We start from the raw sequence: 18,606 nt of genomic DNA, 5'->3' as shown, positions 1-18,606 counted from the left end.
CTTCTGGCACCTAGCTTAGTTACCCGAAGCCCTCACGGTTGGTCACAAGACCAGTCGTCATGTCCAAACCCCTGACGAGGCTCTCCTTGCTTCCTGCAGCTTCCTGTCTCTGGTTTCTCTCTGATGGCTGGCTCTCCAAGTCCCACACTTTGCACCTTCTCCACATGTGTCCATCATTCCCAGTCTGTTTTCATTTCCTCTCCTTCATAGCTATCTTCCCAGGAACTCCCTACCTCCCTTTGTACTCCCATCCTTCTACCCCTGAGGCAAAGCCGCACTCTGGATGAACCACCTGCATCATCCCTCTAGATAGCACTGGTTAAGTCCTCCAAGCTGAAGAGAGTGCACCCCATTGCTCCCCGAATCTGGGCTGCCTCACTGCCTTCTTGCCTGCACACCTGCTCTCTCCTCTGACGCCTCCTATGAGTCCCACCATGCCCAGTGGTGGCTTCACTTCATCTGCCAGAAGTGCGGCCCAGACCGTACCTGTCTGCATCCTGCTCCCACCTAGCAGTGACCACCAAGTGCAGGGCCCTCGTCCTCTGCCTGTCCTTGCACGCCACCTAGCTGCTTCCTAACTGCACTAGAGCTAGTTAAGACTTCTCCCACCATGCAAAAGTTCCCTCAGCCGCATCATCTCCTTGGCTGTGCCACAGATCCTCTCCACAGCAGGATACCAGGACCAATAATCCAATGACCTCCTCGGTGTCAATTAGCATGGACTTTCTGGATCTCCAGTGTCACTGGTCCTGGCACTGAGGAATGCCTCAGGACCCACCCAAAGCTCTTGATCTTGTATCTCCTGTCCACCTGCTGTCTGCTTTTTCTCAAGTCACAATGACCTCCTGAACAATGTGCAGAGATCTTGAGTGGTGAGGAAGGAAACCGTGAGGGAGAAGGGAAGAGCTGGGCTCGTGACACAGGCCTGTGATCCCTACCCAGTTCGGGGCTTTCCTGAGTGAGTTCAAGAGCAGCCTCGGCAACTTAGTGGGACCTTGTCTCTAGCATGAGTGACATTCAGTCGACTCCCTACAACTGCAGAACCAACCAAAGGAAAAAAAAATCCCATAGACAAGGTCATCTCAGGATTGTCAAAAGCTTAGCCTCCTGCTGTTTACCAAAGCCACATGTCAGAGGAGAGGACAGACTCCTAAAATTGTCCTCTGCCCCCCCAAGCCTCCTGTCACACATGACCCTTCACACACACACACACACACACACACACACACACACACACACACAAATATATTTAATTTTAAAACTTAAAAACAAAAACAAATCATATCAAAGTGATAGCAAGTTAGTGACACTCATGTGACCCAGGCCAACCATGTTAACGTGACCCAGGCCAACCGTGTTCACACAAAGCGAGGGGTCTCCAGAGCATGACAGCATTAAACTAAAGGGACCAGAGAGGAAAAACAGAAGAAGAGGATGAGAGAAGGCTCCAGCATGTGTGCAGAAAAGCCAGTACTAACGAGAGCCCCCTCAGTACCTGCCCTGATCTAGGCTGAAGAGTATCAATTGAATCTACGCACACCGTGCTCAGTCCATTTACTCTATTGTTCTAAGTCAGTTTTCATTCTTAGCCCTCTCCTGCCTGACTCCTCACATTTCTCCCCCAAGACTCCTTGCAATCTTGAGAAAAGTTTCAAAATCCTCAAAGTCATAGCTCATTCCTAGAATAGATGATAAGGAACAGAACCATTACCGTGGTAACCCAAGGTTCCAAGGTCTCAGGACCAGAGCGAGGGAGCGCAGTGCTCTGAGACATAGCTTTTTATCAGTAGACTTGGCAAGAGAAGAATTGGCAGGCTTTCCTTAGGGTGTTTTGTGTTAGTGACCTTGGTGAGACACCTATAACTCTGACCTTGGGCATAACTGTAAAGTTTTACACTTATGATCTATTTACAAAGGCCTTTAGTCTAGTTTGAACTTGCTCTGAGGTAAAAATGACCTAAATGTGTGCAGTTTGTGTTAGACTGAGGAGAGATTATTATTTTCTGTGTTAGTCTGAGCAAAAGAAACAAATTGGGCTTTAAGTGTCTACAGTCTCATGGAACAATGGATCTGGCTATGAAGCATCTCCTAGTATATTTCTATATATCAAAATTATACACCTAAATGAAAAGTCATCTTCCTGACCACCCACAAATATATGTGCCCATAAGATTGAGATGTAATCATGAGATTACACATATACATTTTATGAAAATACATGATAATGGGGAGATATCATAGGTGTTATTGCACAAGAAGTTTACAACAAGCGACAGCCAGTTCATTCAAAAGACAATAACTCCAACACACCTTGAATGATGGCTTAGTCCTCTACCAGAATCCTTGGTTCTGATAGGTTGACCTTTTGAACACTAGTTGTTGTCACCTGCTGTATACTCCCATGGCCTTTTGCTACCAGCAGCTCTCAATACAGTACTCAAGTGCATCTAATGATAGAGCAGCTAAAAATACAACCCAAATCTATCGGAAGTACGAGGGGGACATGATTTCAGGACACGGTGACAGTGGAGCTGGTAATACACCCTTCAGAACAGCGGGATCCCACGAGGAGCAGGTCCAGAGCCCTGCTTCTCACTGTGGCTGTGCCTTCCTTAGAATGGCCCGGAGTTTAAAACCTCTGGTTTCTGAGTTGTCCACAACTCTCCCTTAAATCACCACATGCACCCCTACCAAGTGTCCCCCAGAAGGAAGTACAGAGGCTCCTTGAAGGCCCCCGGTACCTGGTCACACTGCCATCAGGATGGAAGCCCCCGGGGCACAAACCCCTTTCTCCTGTTCTCTCAGTATCCCCACCCCGAGGGTGCACCTGTTGTGTAACTCAAGTATTGCTGGCCGAAGGACTGAGGAAAGAGGCCCCTGGAAGTGTCTGTCCCCAGGCACAGTGACCCTGGTGACACAAAGTTAAGCAAGGATGAGTCCTGTCCTCAAGGATGGAAGTCCCTCCCTCTCACTTAAGCCTGAACTCACACAATCACATCTCTACTTCGGACCTCTGCATCTGTCTCAAGAGCCACAGGCCACTTGGACTCCTGGGTCCTGTTTGTAGCTGACAGTTCTTTCAAGGCCATCTCCTCTCCCTGCCAGACACACCATCCTGACCATCACGAGCAACTTACCACAGGGACTGGAGTTATACAGACGGAGATTTCTGATGACTCTGTCTCCTCCAGAGATCTGGGTCCCAAACCTGGAGGGAGAGAGCAGCCTGAGCCAGCACACTCAGTATAAACTAACTGTGCAACCTTGGGGAGCAGGAGTCCTGGGTGGGCCTCGGGCCAGAGTGGTATCAGCTACCTGTCCTTGTCTCAGTAACACCAAGACCCAGGGCTGCAGAGTGTTAGCTGACATTCTGCCTGGGCTCATCAGATGGACCTGATGTCAGCCCTAGGGTCTGGAACTGCCTTGGATCACTCTCTGTCCACCCACCCACCCCAAGCCCCAGAGACACACAAGGGTTAGCCCTATCCTCCAAGGCTTCTCTTCCCTAAGACAGCCCCACCCTAGAGCCTCCGTGTGGGTGGTTCAGGTGGCCCTGAGCCAGCTGGAGAACCAGGAGCCAGCACAGACAACCCGGACTAACAGCCAGAGGGCTCTGGGGTCATCAGGGGTCAGAGACCAGGACTCAAACTGGGTACCTGATGATAGGCTCCTTCTGGAATGGGGCCACACTGTAGCACGTATTCCTCAGGGAGCTGATGGGGCAGCCCACCACGGCCATATACACTGGGATGACAGTTGTTGGCAGGTTCCCCACCTGCAAACACATCAGCTCTTTGTCAATGAGGGCCACTGCATTTCTTTCTTCCTTTCTTTCTTTTTTCTTTAAGATTTATTTATTATGCATACAGTGTACTGCATGTATGCCTGCAGGCCAGAAGAAGGCACCAGATCTCATCATAGATGGTTGTGAGCCACCATGGGGTTGCTGGGAACTGAACTCTGGAAGAGCAGCCAGTGAGTGCTCTTAACCCCTGAGCCATCTCTCCAGCCCGCCACTGAATTTCTTTTAGGCAAAGCTCCCACTTGTCCAACCAGTCCAGGGTCCCCAGACTTGGCTCCTGTTGAGCCCAGCCTCACTCATCGGCCAGTTCCTAACCCAGACACCCCTAGCCTGGGCCGCCCTTCCTTCCTTCACAGCCCGCTACCCTCCACTGACCTACTAGCTGCAGGGCCTCTGGCCTCCTGCGGCCCCTTTGTTCAGATATCTTTTAGTTTGTTAAAGACTGTGTGTGTGTGTGTGTATGTGTGTATACAAGTGTATCTGTGTGTATGTATGTACATGTGTGTGCATGTGTGTGTATGTGAGTGTATGTGTATGTATGTGTGTGCATGTGTGTGTATGTGTGTGTGTGTGTATGTGTGTGCGTGTGTATGTATGTGTGTGTGTGTGTGTGTGTGTGTGTGTGTGTGTGTGTGTGTGTGTTGTGTATAGGCTGCCTAGCAAATGATCAAATGTAGAAAGCTGGATAAGAGTGCGGTGCTGGGAAGCTGTTACTGTTTTCTCTTGACTCCATGCTGTTCTCTCCAGCCCTCTCCTGGCCTCCTCATGGTGGCCCCAGCCCTGTGTATCACAGAAATCCAGAAGGTTCTGCCACACAAGAGAACTCTGCTGGGAGCATCTCAGTCTTGACCCCAGAAGCTGCAGCAGATGTGAGCGAGCAGCACCTGGCAGCAGCGGCACGTGGAAGAGCTGAGGGCCACAGCTGGCAGAGAGGAGCCGAGGAACCCTGTGCCTACATGCACGTCCTTACCATGCAAAGGAGGTCATCCCAGTACTCGCCCCACATGTTGGCACAGGCTGTGATGTCAATACTCAGCTGCTGGTAGGCTCCCAGCATGCCCTGGGAAATGTGGGGCATGAAAGCAGCTCCTTTCTTGTGAGATAACATGCTCTCCAAAAAGTCTGGGGAGAACAGGACAAGGAGGGTCAGGGCCCTGGGTTGAGGGTGAGGGCTAAATCCTCGGGAGTTGGCAACGCTTGGCCCTGGTGGAGCCATTGCATGGCCTCCATCCCGTCAGGAAGCCAGCTGAGACTGGCCCTGCTTGGCCAGTCTCTTGTTCCTCCTCTGAGGTCAAGCCCTCCCTTGTGAGCTGCCACCAGCCCCAAAACAAAACCACGTCCATTGCCGACTCCGCCATGTTGGGGACGTCACTGAGGAATACACTGAGAGGGGTGAGTCTCTGGTCCCCATTTCCCTCCCGGGCGGGTGCTGGTACCCAAATGGGGCATCACATCTTCAGATGGGCATGTAAAGCCCAACCCTGGCCATGGCTTGGGCCCAACACTCCCCATGTTGGCGGCTCTTACCCAGCTGTTGTTTCTTGGCCAAGTGCTCTTGGATGTGTGCTGTCTTTAGCAGAGCTGGGGGCATGTCAGGGCTTCACAGAGACAGGAAACAGCATCGAAGCAGTCAGTCCTTCCCACAACCTGAGCCGCAGCCCGTGGTAGAAACATCTGGACAGGTGCTCATGGGAAGGTAGCCTGCTCCTCTCAAGGGAAGCTCATTGGTTCCCTCTTCACCACTTTTTAAATTTCTGTTAAATTTAAAATTCTACCATCCAGCGCAACTCTAGCTGCAGGCTACCTCTAAAGTAACAGAAATTGCCTCCCAGGAAATCCACAGAATGATCTCTGAGCCAGAGATCTGTTATCCCAGAGGCAAACCCAGCTCTGGGTCCCCAGATCTTGGGCACCCTTTGCCACAGGCTCCACTCTCCCCAGCTGCTCCCCATCTGGCATCAGGATGCACTGTCATGCTGGAGCAGAGCTAATGGTTTAGACGGCTCTCCCTCACTTCACTACACCGTTCAGCTCAGGCCCATGAGCCAGTGTCCAGGACAAGCCTGATTTCTAAGCCCGTACCCCACACCTCTGCCCCCGGTTCCTCTGTCTAGGAGCCTCTCCCTCATTTACCCAACTTTCCTACCTGGTGTCAGAAGCCCTCCACATTCAAGGCCAAGCTAAGAAGGATTCAAAAGCCTGGCCTCTCCCACAGGTCAACTTGGGGTCCCCAAGGTGGGCTGTAAGAACTATCTCCTCTGTGTGTTTACCTACATCTATCTGTGAACCACAGACTTGCCCTCCCACACCAATCAGACTCTATCCTTCCAAGGGGGAAAAAATATCCCAATGAGGAGAACCCATCTGACCTCGTGCCCACTGGGAAATGCCCCAGGAAGAGATTGAGACTTACAGGCTGGTCCTTTTGTTCAGACTGTCCTGGGAGCTCCCAAAGTACTCAAACTTGAGGGTAAAAGGGGTCTGTATCGGGGAGCAATTCGTCAGGATGAGCTGGCGAGTCACACGGGTCCTCAGTGGCACATTCGAGCCAAAGTCCAAGCGGAGCTCCTCCGGGTGGCCTGGCCACTGTGTCCTGCTGACAGCATTGCCCCATGCCATGGGCACTATGTCATCTGCTACTCTTGTTCCACTGAGCCACCCTGGGTGGGGGAGTAGCCCTGAAACCCAGCTTCATATGGACTTCCTCCTCATGGAGTGCCAGACCCGAGGCCCAACCTTCTTGCCAATCCACAATGCCAGAGGAGTACTCCAACAGCACAAACTGCCCGGTGGGGTCAGAATGGCATGGTTCCAAGATTCTGGGCCTCATGTGGGGAAACCCACTGAGGATCCCCTGCCATCTCCTGCCTGCTTCACAGTGTGTACAGAAATGCCACACAGCATGGAGTGGAAGGGGTGGTTTGTACAGGGACAGCGAGGGCCTGTGACAACCTGGTAGCCTTCTCTCAGCTGCAGGAATTTGCTCAGGAGGAGAGGGGACCAGTACCATTGTGCAATGCCAGCCCTTCATGTGGCTTCCCCTACCCTGGACTCACTTTCCATCAGAGTCCTCTACAGAGATGGTGATGGTCACTCGCAGTCCCAGAGGCTTCCCAGAGATGCCCAGGGCCAGTGGCTTCTCCATGCCAGACACATCACAAGGGAGGGCCAAATCCGTCAGCTTTTCCTGCAAGAAGTTGATCCACAGGTCAGTTTCGGCACCAGGACCTCAGAAGATGAGGCCAGTCTTCCACTACCATGAGTAACAACATGAAGGCCTTGGCTTCTCTCTGAGGAAAGGCCTCCAGTGATGCAGTGAGCCATCCTGCCAGCTCAGACAAGGCCCTTAGAGGCTGACCCTCCCTCTAGGTTCATGGATATATGTGTCGGCCCTACATATCTGTATATATCCACAGGAAGGTATAATGGTCAATCTTTGTTGTCAATTTGATGGGATTTAAAATCACCATAGAAACAGATGTTTGGCGTGCCTGTGACAGAGGCAGTTTAGCTGGTGGGAAGACCTGTCCTAAACGTGGGCATCCCATTCTGTGGGTGAAAGCCCTAGACTGACTACAAAGAAGTGAGCTGAGTGGCAGCATTCATCTCTTTCTGCTTCCTGTTGGCGGACGCCATGTGTCCAGCCGCCCCATACACCAGTAGCCCTGACTTCCCTACCGTGATGCCCTGTAGCCTCAAACTATGAGCAAAGTAAATCTTTCCTTTCCTTAGGTTGCCTTTGTTACACAAGGAGAAAGCAACTGATCCAGGAGACTCCTCAAGCAACTTCCAGGGATCAGTCACATTCTTCAATGGGCAGCAGGAAGCTGTTCCAGGCCAGACCTGGGCCTATCTGCCTGGCACTCAGGCACCCGGGTACCCAGGCTCAGGTGTGTGAGAAAGCTCATTGGCCCCATGTCTGCCATCAAGGAGTTAGGAGCTGGGCCTGTAAGTCTCTGAAAGCTGGCTTCTGACCTCCACATGCAGTGGCGTGTGCGCACATATTCTTGTACACATACCCCCACAATAAATAAATAAATAAACAAGCAAGCAAACAAACAAATAAAATGTTAAAAAGAAAAATAAAGGGGCTGGAGAGATGGCTCAGTGGCTAAGAGCAACCTGGGTTCAGTTCCCAGCATCCACACGGCAGGTCACAACTGTCTGTAATTCTGGTTCCAGAGGATCCGACACCCATGGCAAAACACTAATGCACATGAAATAAAAATAAGTAAATTTAAAAAAAGAAAAAGAAAAAGAAAGAAGAAACCCTTTTTAAAGGTTGAGGATGTTTCTCTTTCCAGAAAATCCAGATTTGGCTAGCAACACCCAAACACTGAGCAAGTCCCGCTGAGAAGGCATCCCTCTAGAATACTCCAGGGAGAATCTGAGCTTCTCCTAGGAGGATGCGAGTCACCCGTTAGCCTCCCCTGTAGCACCCAGAACAGTGCCTACCTTGAGAAATGGCTTTGCCCTAGGCAAAGTGGACAGCTGGGCTGCCTGAGGCCACACACTTGCCCAGAGAAGGGTAGGGCTAGTGACAATGTGGTCCATGGGCCTCAGACCACATCTGAGCTACTCTGGGCCCTCTGGCCTCAGAAAGTAGGTCCAGAGTGAAAGAGGACCCTAAATGCAAATACATTAGCTCTCTTGCCCACTCATGAGGAGCGGATCTGTGGCCCTCCCAGGAAGCACCAGTACCAGTGGGTGGATGGGGTACTTCCAGCCACAAGGCACTCCCAAATTGCCTTACTCACCAGTGTATGGGCTGTAAATTCCAGGTTGAGCTGGCGCTCTTCACTGGGACCCAGTAGGCCACGTCTGGGAGAGATTGTCACTGTGCACAAGGCTGCTTGGGTCCCCAGGAGCTAGAAGACACAGGATGTCTTGTGAGGCTACCAGACGCACCAGGTTCTACACAGAGTGCTAACACAGCAAGCCAGACACAGCTGTTCACTTCAGGAATAAACCACAGAGCTTTCTCTCCTCCTCAAGCATGGTGGGCTTCACCCCCGACCATGGAGTTGAACCTTCTCTCCTCCCCAAGCATGGTGGGCTTCACCCCCCCACCACGGAATTGCCTGGACAAACAACCCACTGTGGTAGACAGCAGAAAGCAGCTGCCTTTGATAGAGGATTCTCCCATGGTGCTCAGAGCAAGCTCCACTATCAACCACAGGGGCATTGCTATGACTAGGTTCCAAACAGCTGTGCAGACTAGCTGTGCTAGCTGGGAGGTCCCAGCTGTGTTCACCAGGAGCTCCCTGGACAGGGAACTAGAATGTCCTAAAGACGGAGCCAGGAAAGGTCAGACAAGGTGAACTACTCCTTAAGGAGCCATGCTTTGCTGCCACCTGTGGATGGAACCATAGGCTTTGGGAGGGAGGCCGGACATTTATTCTGGAGGGTGGCCATTCAGGGGGTGGGGACCACATGTGTCTCCAAAGCTGGGAGCTGCCTACTGCTGCTTGCTCGGGTTCAGTCACCTTGCCCCAGTGGAACCGGGTGGGCAGGAGTGTGCCATTGACGAGCACGATGGTTGACTTTGTGGGCACACCCAGGTAGAGGTTGCTCAACTCCACATGGCTGCTCTGCAGGTACACATGAGGCTGCTGTACCTCAGCGTACACAGGAAGGTAGCTGGAACACAGGAAGTCACACAGCACATTGCTCAGAAAAGGAAAAATAAAACTATCCCAGTTTACCAATGGCATGAGGATTTGGGGAAAGTCCCGAGGAATCTATTAATATAATAATAAAAACAAACAAAAGCCAAACAACCAAAACAACAACAACAACAACAACAACAAAACCAGCTAGGAGTAGCACATTTATAATTCCAGAACCCAGGAGGCAGAGACAGGAGAGTCACTGTGAGTTCCAGGCCAGCCTGGTGTACGGAGAGACTTTCAGGCAAGCCAGGGCCACACAGTGAGAGCCCGTCTCAAGAAAACACAAAACAACAACAAACAAACAAAACTCCTAAAAAACAAGTTTGGCAAAAAGCTGCAGCAAAAACACAAGATCATCATTCAGAACATAACCATATTCTTATTCATCAATTAACATGTAGAAACAAACTACTTAAATTTTAAATCACTCGAAATATCTGAGAAACTTTAAGGAGAATATTCTGGGTTTAATTCAGAATCGTTACTCACCTCTTCCTATCCCTAACCAAATGCAAAAAAATTTATTCTGTCTCTGACACAAGAATCTAGGTGCTCCTGCCCTAGTTAACTTTAACTGTCAATCTGGCATAGCCTAGTCACCTGAGAAGGTGCACTCAGCTGAGGTAATGTCCAGTCAGATTGGCCTGTGGGCCTGTCTGTGGGAGGACTGTCTGGATTATAATGGAAGCAGGAGGGCTCAGTCCACTGTGGGCAGCACCATTCCCTGGGCAGGTGGTCCTAGGCTGTCATGTTAGCTGAGCAAGAGCCTGGGAGGAAGTCAGCAGTGCTCCTCTGTGGTCTCTGCTTCCGGTTCCTGCCCTGACTTCCTCAGTGATGCACTATGACCTGTAAGTGCAAGCCAAATAAATCTTTTGCTCTAAGTTGCTTTTGGCCAGAGTGTTTTGTTGTTGTTTTTGTTTTTTAGAGACAGGGTTTCTCTGTGTTGCTCTGGCTGTCCTAGTTGGCCTCAGACTCACAGAGATCCGCCTGCATCTGCCTCCTGAGTGCTGGGATTAGAAGTATGCACCACCCCCCAGCTGGTCAGAGTTTTTTTTTATTTAAAAAGTGTTTTTATTCATTTTACAAACCAACCACAGATCCCCTCTCATCCCTCTTCCCATTCCCCCCACCTCCTCCCCACCTCTATCCCCTCTTCCTAAAGGGTAAAGGTCAGAGAGTTTTACCACAACACAAAGTAAACTACAGCAGCTCCCAAAAGTTTTGAGTCTTATCCCAGTTAACATCCAGCCTCCAGAAACCCACAGAAACTCGTCTGTTAACTACATTTGACTGTCTCCCTGGGATTGGGAGATTCTCTGGCGGACATAAAGAGAGTTGCTTTTCAGTTTGTTCTTTTTTTTCTTTCTTATTGTGAGGCAGGAGCTTGATGGGCAAGTGCTCTACATGTCTAGATGGCTGGGGGCATTTTGTAGTGAGATTAACATTATGGTGAGCTGATATAGTAATTAAAGGAGATTATCCTAGAGAGTCCAGATGGGCCTGTCAATCATCTGAGAGGCCTTAAAAGCAAGAGCCTGGGATTGCCTGGCCAGCCACAGTTAGGTGAGTTGATTGAGTCCTCGCAAGAAATTATATATACATGCACACATAATATTACATAGAGTTTATATATTATATGTACTGAGTAGTATATATAATAGAATATGTAGTCTTGTTTTGTGTCTTGGGCAGTGCTTAAATTCACAATGTTCCTGTTTCAGCTTTCTGAGGGCTGGTATTATAGGCATGTACCATGTCTGGCTGTAACAGTCTCGTGTGTGTGTGTGTGTGTGTGAGAGAGAGAGAGAGAGAGAGAGTGTGTAGGTCAAAGGTCAAGGTCAATGTTGGTTGTCTCCTGAGTTGCTGTCTACTTTGTTTTTTGAGACAGGGTCCAGCTAAGCTGGCCAGCCAGTGAGCCAAGCTCCGCCTGTCTCTGCCTCCCCAGTGATGAGATACAAATACATGCTGCCATACTAGGAGACTTCAGGACCACTCTCAGACTGCAGGAGTTCCCACTGCGCTACGTTTCTACACTGCCCCCCAAGAGCCTCCCAATTCCAGTCATCTCTCCCTCCATTCCTCCCACCCCAGCCCGATCCTCCTGTTCCCATCTCCACTTGCCCCCAGTCCACCTCAAAATCTCTTGTTACCTAGCTAATTCCACTTACAGGTGAGTACATACCATGTTTGTCTTTCTGGGTCTGGGTTACCTCACTCGGGATGATTTTTTTTTTTAGAGTAATGGGGCATATGAAGCCCAAACTGGCCATCTTCTATAACCAGGCAAGGCTCCCAACAGTGGGACTGGGACATCAACCCAGCCATAAAACCTTCGACCTACAATCTGTCCTTCCTGCAAGATGTGCTGGGGCATGGTGGGGCAGAACACGTGGGAGTGGCCAACCAATGACTGGTCCAACTTGAGGCCCATGCCACGAGAGGGAGCCCATGACTGACACTGCCTGGATGGCCAAGAATCAGAGGCAGGACAGCCCAGAGACAGACCCATGATAAAACCAAACATGAGTGGCAGAAAAAAAAAAGGCAATGGAATGATTCCTAATAATATTCTGCTATACTCATAGATCAACACCTAGCCCAATTGTCATCAGAGAGATCAGACAGGCTTCATCCAGCAGTTGATGGGAGCAGATGCAGAGACCCACAGCCAAACACTAGGCAGAGCCAGGGGAACCCAGAAGAAGAGGAAAAGGAAGGATTGTCGCAGCCAGAAGAGTCAAGGACACCAGGAGAACATGGCCCAGAGAATCAACTAAGCAGGGCTCACAGGGACTCACAGGGACTGCAGAGACAAACACGGTCCCTTATGGGTCTGAGCTAGGTCCTCTGCTCATATGTTATGGTTGTGCAACTTGGCCTTCTTGTGGGACTCCCAACAGTGGGTAGAGGGATGTCTCTGACTCTTTTGCTTGTTCTTGGGACCCTTTTCCTCCTACTGGATTGCTTTGTCCAGCCTTGATATGCTGTGTTCAGTGGATATTCCTGGGAGGCCTGCTCTTTTCTGAGGGGAAATGGAGGAGGAGTAGATCTGGGGGAGAGGGGAGGGGAAGAGGGGAGGGGAAGAGGGGACGGGGAGAGGTACTGAGATGAAACTGTGATGGAACCTGGGAAGCTATGGTTGAGATGTAATGTATGAGAAAACAATAAAAAATTATTTTAAAAAACCCAAAAACCAAAAGCTACTGCAATTGGCTTCTCATGTGGGTGCTAGGCATCCAAACTCAGGCCTCAGGCTTTTACAGCAAGCATTTCACCAACTCAGCTCTCTCCCCAACCCCCCTCTCCCACTTCCCCCCACAACATCATATTTTAATAAATATGTTATTGTTCTGTTTCTCTCGTGGGGTCTGGACTGAGGTGATACAATCAAAGAAAACCCATAAGAAATTTTAAAAGACGGAATAGATTTATTTTTTCCTATAACTCATTTCTTTTATCTGATTTAAAAGAGGACTACAGCCAGGCAGTGGTGGCACATGCATTTAATCCCAGCACTCTGGAGGCAGAGGCAGGTGGATCTCTGTGAGTTTGAGGCCAGCCTGGTCCACAGAGCAAGTTCCAGGACAGCCAGGGCTGCACAAAGAAATCCTGTCTCAAAAAATTGAGAGAGAGAGAGAGAGAGAGAGAGAGAGAGAGAGAGAGAGAGAGAGAGACCCATAAACCAGTAACTACATCCGTGCTGATGGGTCTCATGTACACAGATGCTGGCAACACTAAAGGGGAAATGGACAATTTGACTAGCATGGTTGGAGACCTCTCGCTCTTATTTTTAAGAATGAACAGAACTAAGATGCATGTTGAAATGGAAGGCTTGAACACTGTTACAAACCAGACAGCCTAACAGACGTACAATGCTTCACCCAACAGAGGAGAGAACTTGGCAAGTCAAACCTAACAAAGTTAAATGTTTTTGTACTTTAATAATACTATCAAGAGGAGTCTGGAGAGATGGCTCAGTGGTTAAGAGCACACTGGCTGCTCTTCCAGAGGACCTGGGTTCAGTTCCCAGCACCCACATGGCAGCTCACAACTGTCTGTAACTCCAGTTCCAGTGAATCTGACATCCTTATACAGACATACTTGCAGGCAAAACACCATTGTACATGAAATAAAAATAAATAAATCATTTAAAAAATACTATCAAGAGAACAAGGCCACAGAATGGTTGAAAACAGTTTATCAAATTAGAGACTTGCATGTTAGATATATAAAGATTTCTTACAAACTCTGGAATAAAAAAGAATACTTTTTTGTTGTTGTTGTTTGTTTGTTTTTGTCTTTCAAGACAGGGTTTCTCTGTGTAGCCCTGGCTGTCCTGGATCTCACTCTGTAGACCAGGCTGGTCTTGAACTCAGACATCTAAGAACTCAGAGCTGCTTGCCCCTACCTCCAGTGTGCAGGGATCCAAAGGGTGAGCCACCACTAGCTGGCTGAGAATCCTATTTCTTAATTTTTTAGCATACATGAATAATTCATAACAATGGGTTTATTGTGGCATTTTCATACATACGTTTATGTTTTGATTTATCCGCCGTTGACTCTCTTGTCCCACTCCTACTAATTATCTCCCTCTTCGCTTCCCTTCTACTCTCTTGTCTTTTGGGGGGTTTTGGTGGGGAGAGTTGGTGGCTGTGCTGGTTAGGTCTGTGTCAACTTGACACAGGCTATAGCCATCTGAGAGGAGGGAGCCCCAGTTGAGAAAATGCCTCCATGAGATAGAACTGCAGGCCAGCCTACAGAGCGTTTTCTTAATTAGTGATTGACAGGGAGGGCCCAGCCCACTGTGGGTGGGGCCCCCTGTGAGCTAGTGGTCCTGGGTTCCATAAGAAAGCTGAGCAAGCAGGGAGAGTAAGCAGCACCCTGCCTGGCCTCTGCCCTGCTTGAGTTCCGGTCCTGACTGCTTTCAACGATGAGCTATTGGGGGGGGTGGAGGGTGGGAGTAAAACTCTTCTTTATGTACATGAGAAAACTTCCACTGTAAAAGTGCGGGAGGAGGGAGGAAAGGGGAGGGGCGTCACTGCCCTCCAAGCCTCTGTGTGTTCCTACCAGAACACAACAGCCTTAGCACACTGAACACTGACTGGGCCCATTCTCTCGCCCAGGAGCAACAGTATGTCCAGTTTTCCATTCTTACGCTTCCTCTTGCTAGGAAACAACCCCAGGAGGCCGGAAGACAGCATCGGCTACCCTGGAGTTGGAGCTACAGGCGAATTGTGAGCTGCCTGACCTGGATGCTGGTAATCAAACCCTGATCATCTGGGAGAACACCGAGCACTCTTAACCGCTGCGGCATCCCTCCAGCCCCCTCAATCTGCAGTTTTAAACTCAGAAATATCTCTAGATAAATACAGAGTTGCGCACACTGTTAACATAAGGTGAGACACAGTCCACTGTGACCCTCCGACCCCTCCATACCTCCAGGCCCCATTCTCCACCTTGAGCTCCAGTACCGTCTGTAGCCGCTGACAGTGAGAAGTCTCTAAGGCGACAGTCACTTTGCACTCCCCCAGAGGGTGAAGCTGGCCGCTGAAGGGATCCATGTCCAAAGGGGACACCTACGGTCAACCCAGAAGATACAGTGAGAAGTGAGGACAGGGGACCTGAGGTGCTGGGGTTGACTCTGTCTGGTCAGGACCACCCCCAAGCTGCCCCTGGATCTCCCAGGCATGAAACCAAGGAGAAGATGAGCAAGATGGGACCTCAGCTGGTGAGGACATCAGGAACAAGGGAACAAAAACTAGGTGTTCGGGTAGAGGAATACACAAGATAGAGGTTCCCACAATCCCGGTGCTGAGCCAAGAGGTGGAAGGCAGAGGTGCCCGGAGGGGGGATTGGGGAGTGGGGAAGGGGCCTGAGAAACCAAAGAGGAACAGGAGGAGAGCTTGGGCGCCCTGGAGGAGGTGCTCTGGGCAGGCCCAGGCCCGTTTCTGACAGCTTCAACCAAGGCTAGCCATCAGGTCACCCCACTGGGGAGGGCAGAAGCTGCAGCCAGACGGACTGACGGACTTCCCCCTTGTCCCCATCCTGGTTCCCCCCCGCTCCCGCCCCAGGTTGATTCACCCATCAGCAAACCCACTCAAGGGAAGAGTGGATGGATGAGAAGTGGCACAAAGGAAGTGTCCCAAAGTGTCTGCTTCTGGGAAGGGACCTACCCTACCCCTACTTCCTCTGTCCCTAATGAGAGGGGGGCACCTGTGGGACTAAGAAGCCTTGGGCTCTAGGTGGGCCACACTGGTTAGTGGGATGTCACTGGAAAGTCACACCAGAAAGGGCATTATCTCTCCCTTCAATGAGACCAGGACAATGGGTGTGAAGGCCACAACTGCCTGGAGATGCCACAAGACCTGTATTGAACCCATCCCCACCTCATCAGAGATGACCTTGAACTTCTGGCCCCTCTGGCTCAGAGCTCTGGGAATACAGGCACATGCCACCACACACCCTGCTTTGTGCAGAGCTGGGGATTGAACGCAGAGCAACCAACAGCTTACATCTGCAGAAATTGAATTTTGTTTGTAGACCCTCAGGTTTGAGCCACCGCCCGCCCCCTGGTGGCAGGCACTGAAACTGCAGCCACATTTCCCAGGTAGGTGACCTGGAGGAGGGAGGCCTTGGCCAACAGCACCTTCTGACCGCATTGCCTGCTTTCTGGACTCAGGTTGCTTCCAAGAAGGAGAACCCCCACACTACCCTCTTCCGCATCCAGTGGTCGAAAAAGGGAACGGGAAATGCCTGTGGAATTGGGGCTGAGGGATGGATTTCACCCTGGAGATTGCTGCCTCAGATCAAGTGTCCCAGTTCAGACAGGAGCCAAAGGTGAGTGTCCCATGGAGAGGCCACATCTAGGGGGCCTGCAGGATCCCACTCACATCCTCGTGTCTCTCTGCCAGGCACAATGGGCTCTCCCTCAAATGCCACACGGCAGAGAGCTGGCTGATATTCCGGATCTGGATGGAGCATGAAGCCTTCTGGCCCAGGCGGAGCAGACCAAACTGAAGGGCTGGGACATCGATGACCAAGGCAGGTCCCTGAAACACCAGAGGGGCCTGTCACTGCCTGCCTGCCTGGGAAGGGGCTGGGTCCTGCTTCACCACCCCACCCCAGCCCCTCCGAGCTCTCCAGGCATTCCCAGCTGCCCAGTTCCCACCTTAAAGGCAGCTTCGATGTGAAGCACCACTGGGCAGGGCGAATCTTTGATTTCACACTGTAGGTCCTGGCTGGTTGGGCCAGGGACTCCACCGGTTAGGTTTAACTCAAAATCTCCGACCTCATTAGGCTCTAGGGAGGAGGATGACATTGAGGTGGCGATCAGGGGTGGGTACAGTGTCCTGTCAGACTGGATCTGACCACAGGACAGCCAGGGTCCTGCATGGGTCCCCTGCACCCAGCCCCAGGCCGGCCACACCCTTTTGCAGGTGAGCTACCTATCACGCCTGTGCAGGGCTCCACTTCGATGATGTGACAGTGGCTGATCTTGCTCCACGTGTATCTGATGGGCGACTTGCTGTTATTCCACATCTGAAAGATACAGGCAGGCTGCCTGGGTACTTACTGCCCTTCGTGTCCAATCGGAACCTGCTGAGGGACCGTGGGATCGCCGGCTCCCAAGGGGTCGTCCATCTGATGCCAGCTGCTGACCATCGGAAGCCCCAGGTCTCCCTACCCAAGAGGCGCCTTTGCTCCATGTTGTGGGGACACAGGCACCACATCCTGCTGAAGACCCGGGAATGAGTTCCATAGCCCTGACTTCAGAAGATTCTGGACACTGGTCGGTCAAACAAGCCTGGTCCAGGAGTGTAAACCGCTACAGGCTCCGTGGTGTGGCCTATTGAGCTGTCTTCACCACACTTACACTGGGCCAGTGACGCTGGTGAGAGGATTCCTTACCTTAAAGTCCTTCTTCACAGTGATGCCAATGTAACTCTCGCCAGGGATGATGAGGGCGTAGGGCTCTAAAAGGACTTGGAAGGGTTCTGCTGAGCCTTTCACCTCGATTTCCAGGACGATCACATCATCCACTGAGTAGGAATAGTCCCCCAGGTTCTCCACCCCTGAGCTGAACACAAAGCCACTGTGGGCTAGGGGTTGACATATCCCAGGGGTGTGTCTCTGCCTCTCTCCCACTGGTTTGTTCTTGTGAACACAAAGGGTTTCCTTACCCTCGACCCCCAACCCCACAGTCACGTGACAATGTCTACACTGTGACAGGGCAAAGAGACAGCAGAGTAGCCTAAAGCCTGGGGTGTGGACCTGCTGCCTCCGGGAACAGAGTGAAGCCTCCATGGGGCCTGTGCACCATGCTCCCTGGAGACCCACCTCTAGCCGGTGCATCATGCAAACCTTCCCACAGTACTGAGCAGCACCCAGAGTCTACCAGCCAGGATGCCCAGGGGGAGCAGTGACCCTCCTTATCTAGGCTCACCTACTCACCTCAAGGGCTCAGGGACAGCTTCCAGAACCATTTGCAGTACACTGTGGAAACACTTGAGCTGCAAGAGAAACACAGTATGATAACCAGACTCGACTTCCAGCCAGACTGCCTGCCTGCAGGGAGCTAGGGGACAGGGAAGGGATTCCTGTTTCCGGAGCCAGGGTGCCCGGGGGTGGGGGTGGGGGGTGGGGGGGTGGGGGGTGGGAGGGGTGGGGGGTGGGAGGGGTGGGGGGGGCCTAAGATGCACTGCTTCCCAGTGTCCTCTCTCCATTGTAGGGAGAACGGGATCCCTGCCAAGGCAGGAACCTACTGGTCAGCAAAGAAAGCCCCAGCCCCCCAAGTCTGACATTGGCTCCAATTAGCACCCTTGGTGTGTTTAAGGGACCAGACCCTCCTGGGTACAACAGCAGGAGCCAGAGGCAGCCACACACAACTCAGTCTCAGACCCTCTACAACAACAGCCCTGGCCCAGTCCTGCGCCATGCTGGCACTCACTCTGGAGCCCACGCCTTGTTTGAAGGGGCTGCAGGGGACGGGTGGAGACAGTTATGTGCTTTGAACTGTGAAAATCACCAGGGCTGAGGAACAGGCACAGGGCTGTGCTGCAGGAGGGACATTTGGGGACAGAACCAGGAAGCCAGCTGCTGAGTCTTGCACACCAGACCTGCATTCCAGCCATA

At 51.3% G+C, this 18,606-nt stretch overlaps 1 protein-coding gene across 4 annotated transcripts in view; it reads right to left on the bottom strand.

Annotated features, from left to right (window-relative positions):
• Dlec1 (DLEC1 cilia and flagella associated protein) overlaps positions 1–18,606 on the bottom strand; it is a 49,850-nt gene that overhangs the window by 6,802 nt on the left and 24,442 nt on the right. For 2 of the 4 annotated variants that reach the window (XM_052723939.1, XM_052723921.1), the window contains exons 14-27: positions 17,926–17,984; positions 17,383–17,551; positions 16,920–17,013; positions 16,643–16,773; positions 16,365–16,523; positions 14,911–15,050; positions 9,289–9,442; positions 8,560–8,670; positions 6,859–6,989; positions 6,216–6,395; positions 5,330–5,400; positions 4,773–4,924; positions 3,657–3,775; positions 3,138–3,208 (exon numbers count right to left, since the gene is read on the bottom strand). In XM_052723939.1, coding sequence (XP_052579899.1) covers positions 3,138–3,208; positions 3,657–3,775; positions 4,773–4,924; positions 5,330–5,400; positions 6,216–6,395; positions 6,859–6,989; positions 8,560–8,670; positions 9,289–9,442; positions 14,911–15,050; positions 16,365–16,523; positions 16,643–16,773; positions 16,920–17,013; positions 17,383–17,551; positions 17,926–17,984 — 1,741 coding nt within the window. Of the gene's footprint in view, positions 1–3,137; positions 3,209–3,656; positions 3,776–4,772; positions 4,925–5,329; positions 5,401–6,215; positions 6,399–6,858; positions 6,990–8,559; positions 8,671–9,288; positions 9,443–14,910; positions 15,051–16,364; positions 16,524–16,642; positions 16,774–16,919; positions 17,014–17,382; positions 17,552–17,925; positions 17,985–18,606 lie in introns of all 4 variants that reach the window. The other 2 variants (XM_052723913.1, XM_052723930.1) reach the window with 1 other exon arrangement.

The sequence above is a fragment of the Peromyscus californicus genome, unplaced genomic scaffold, assembly GCF_007827085.1.
Source record: "Peromyscus californicus insignis strain IS unplaced genomic scaffold, ASM782708v3 Scaffold_11__1_contigs__length_118956290, whole genome shotgun sequence".
Taxonomy (NCBI): domain Eukaryota; kingdom Metazoa; phylum Chordata; class Mammalia; order Rodentia; family Cricetidae; genus Peromyscus; species Peromyscus californicus.
Note: the sequence above shows the minus strand (reverse complement) of the source record. Positions and strands in the feature narration are given on the sequence as shown.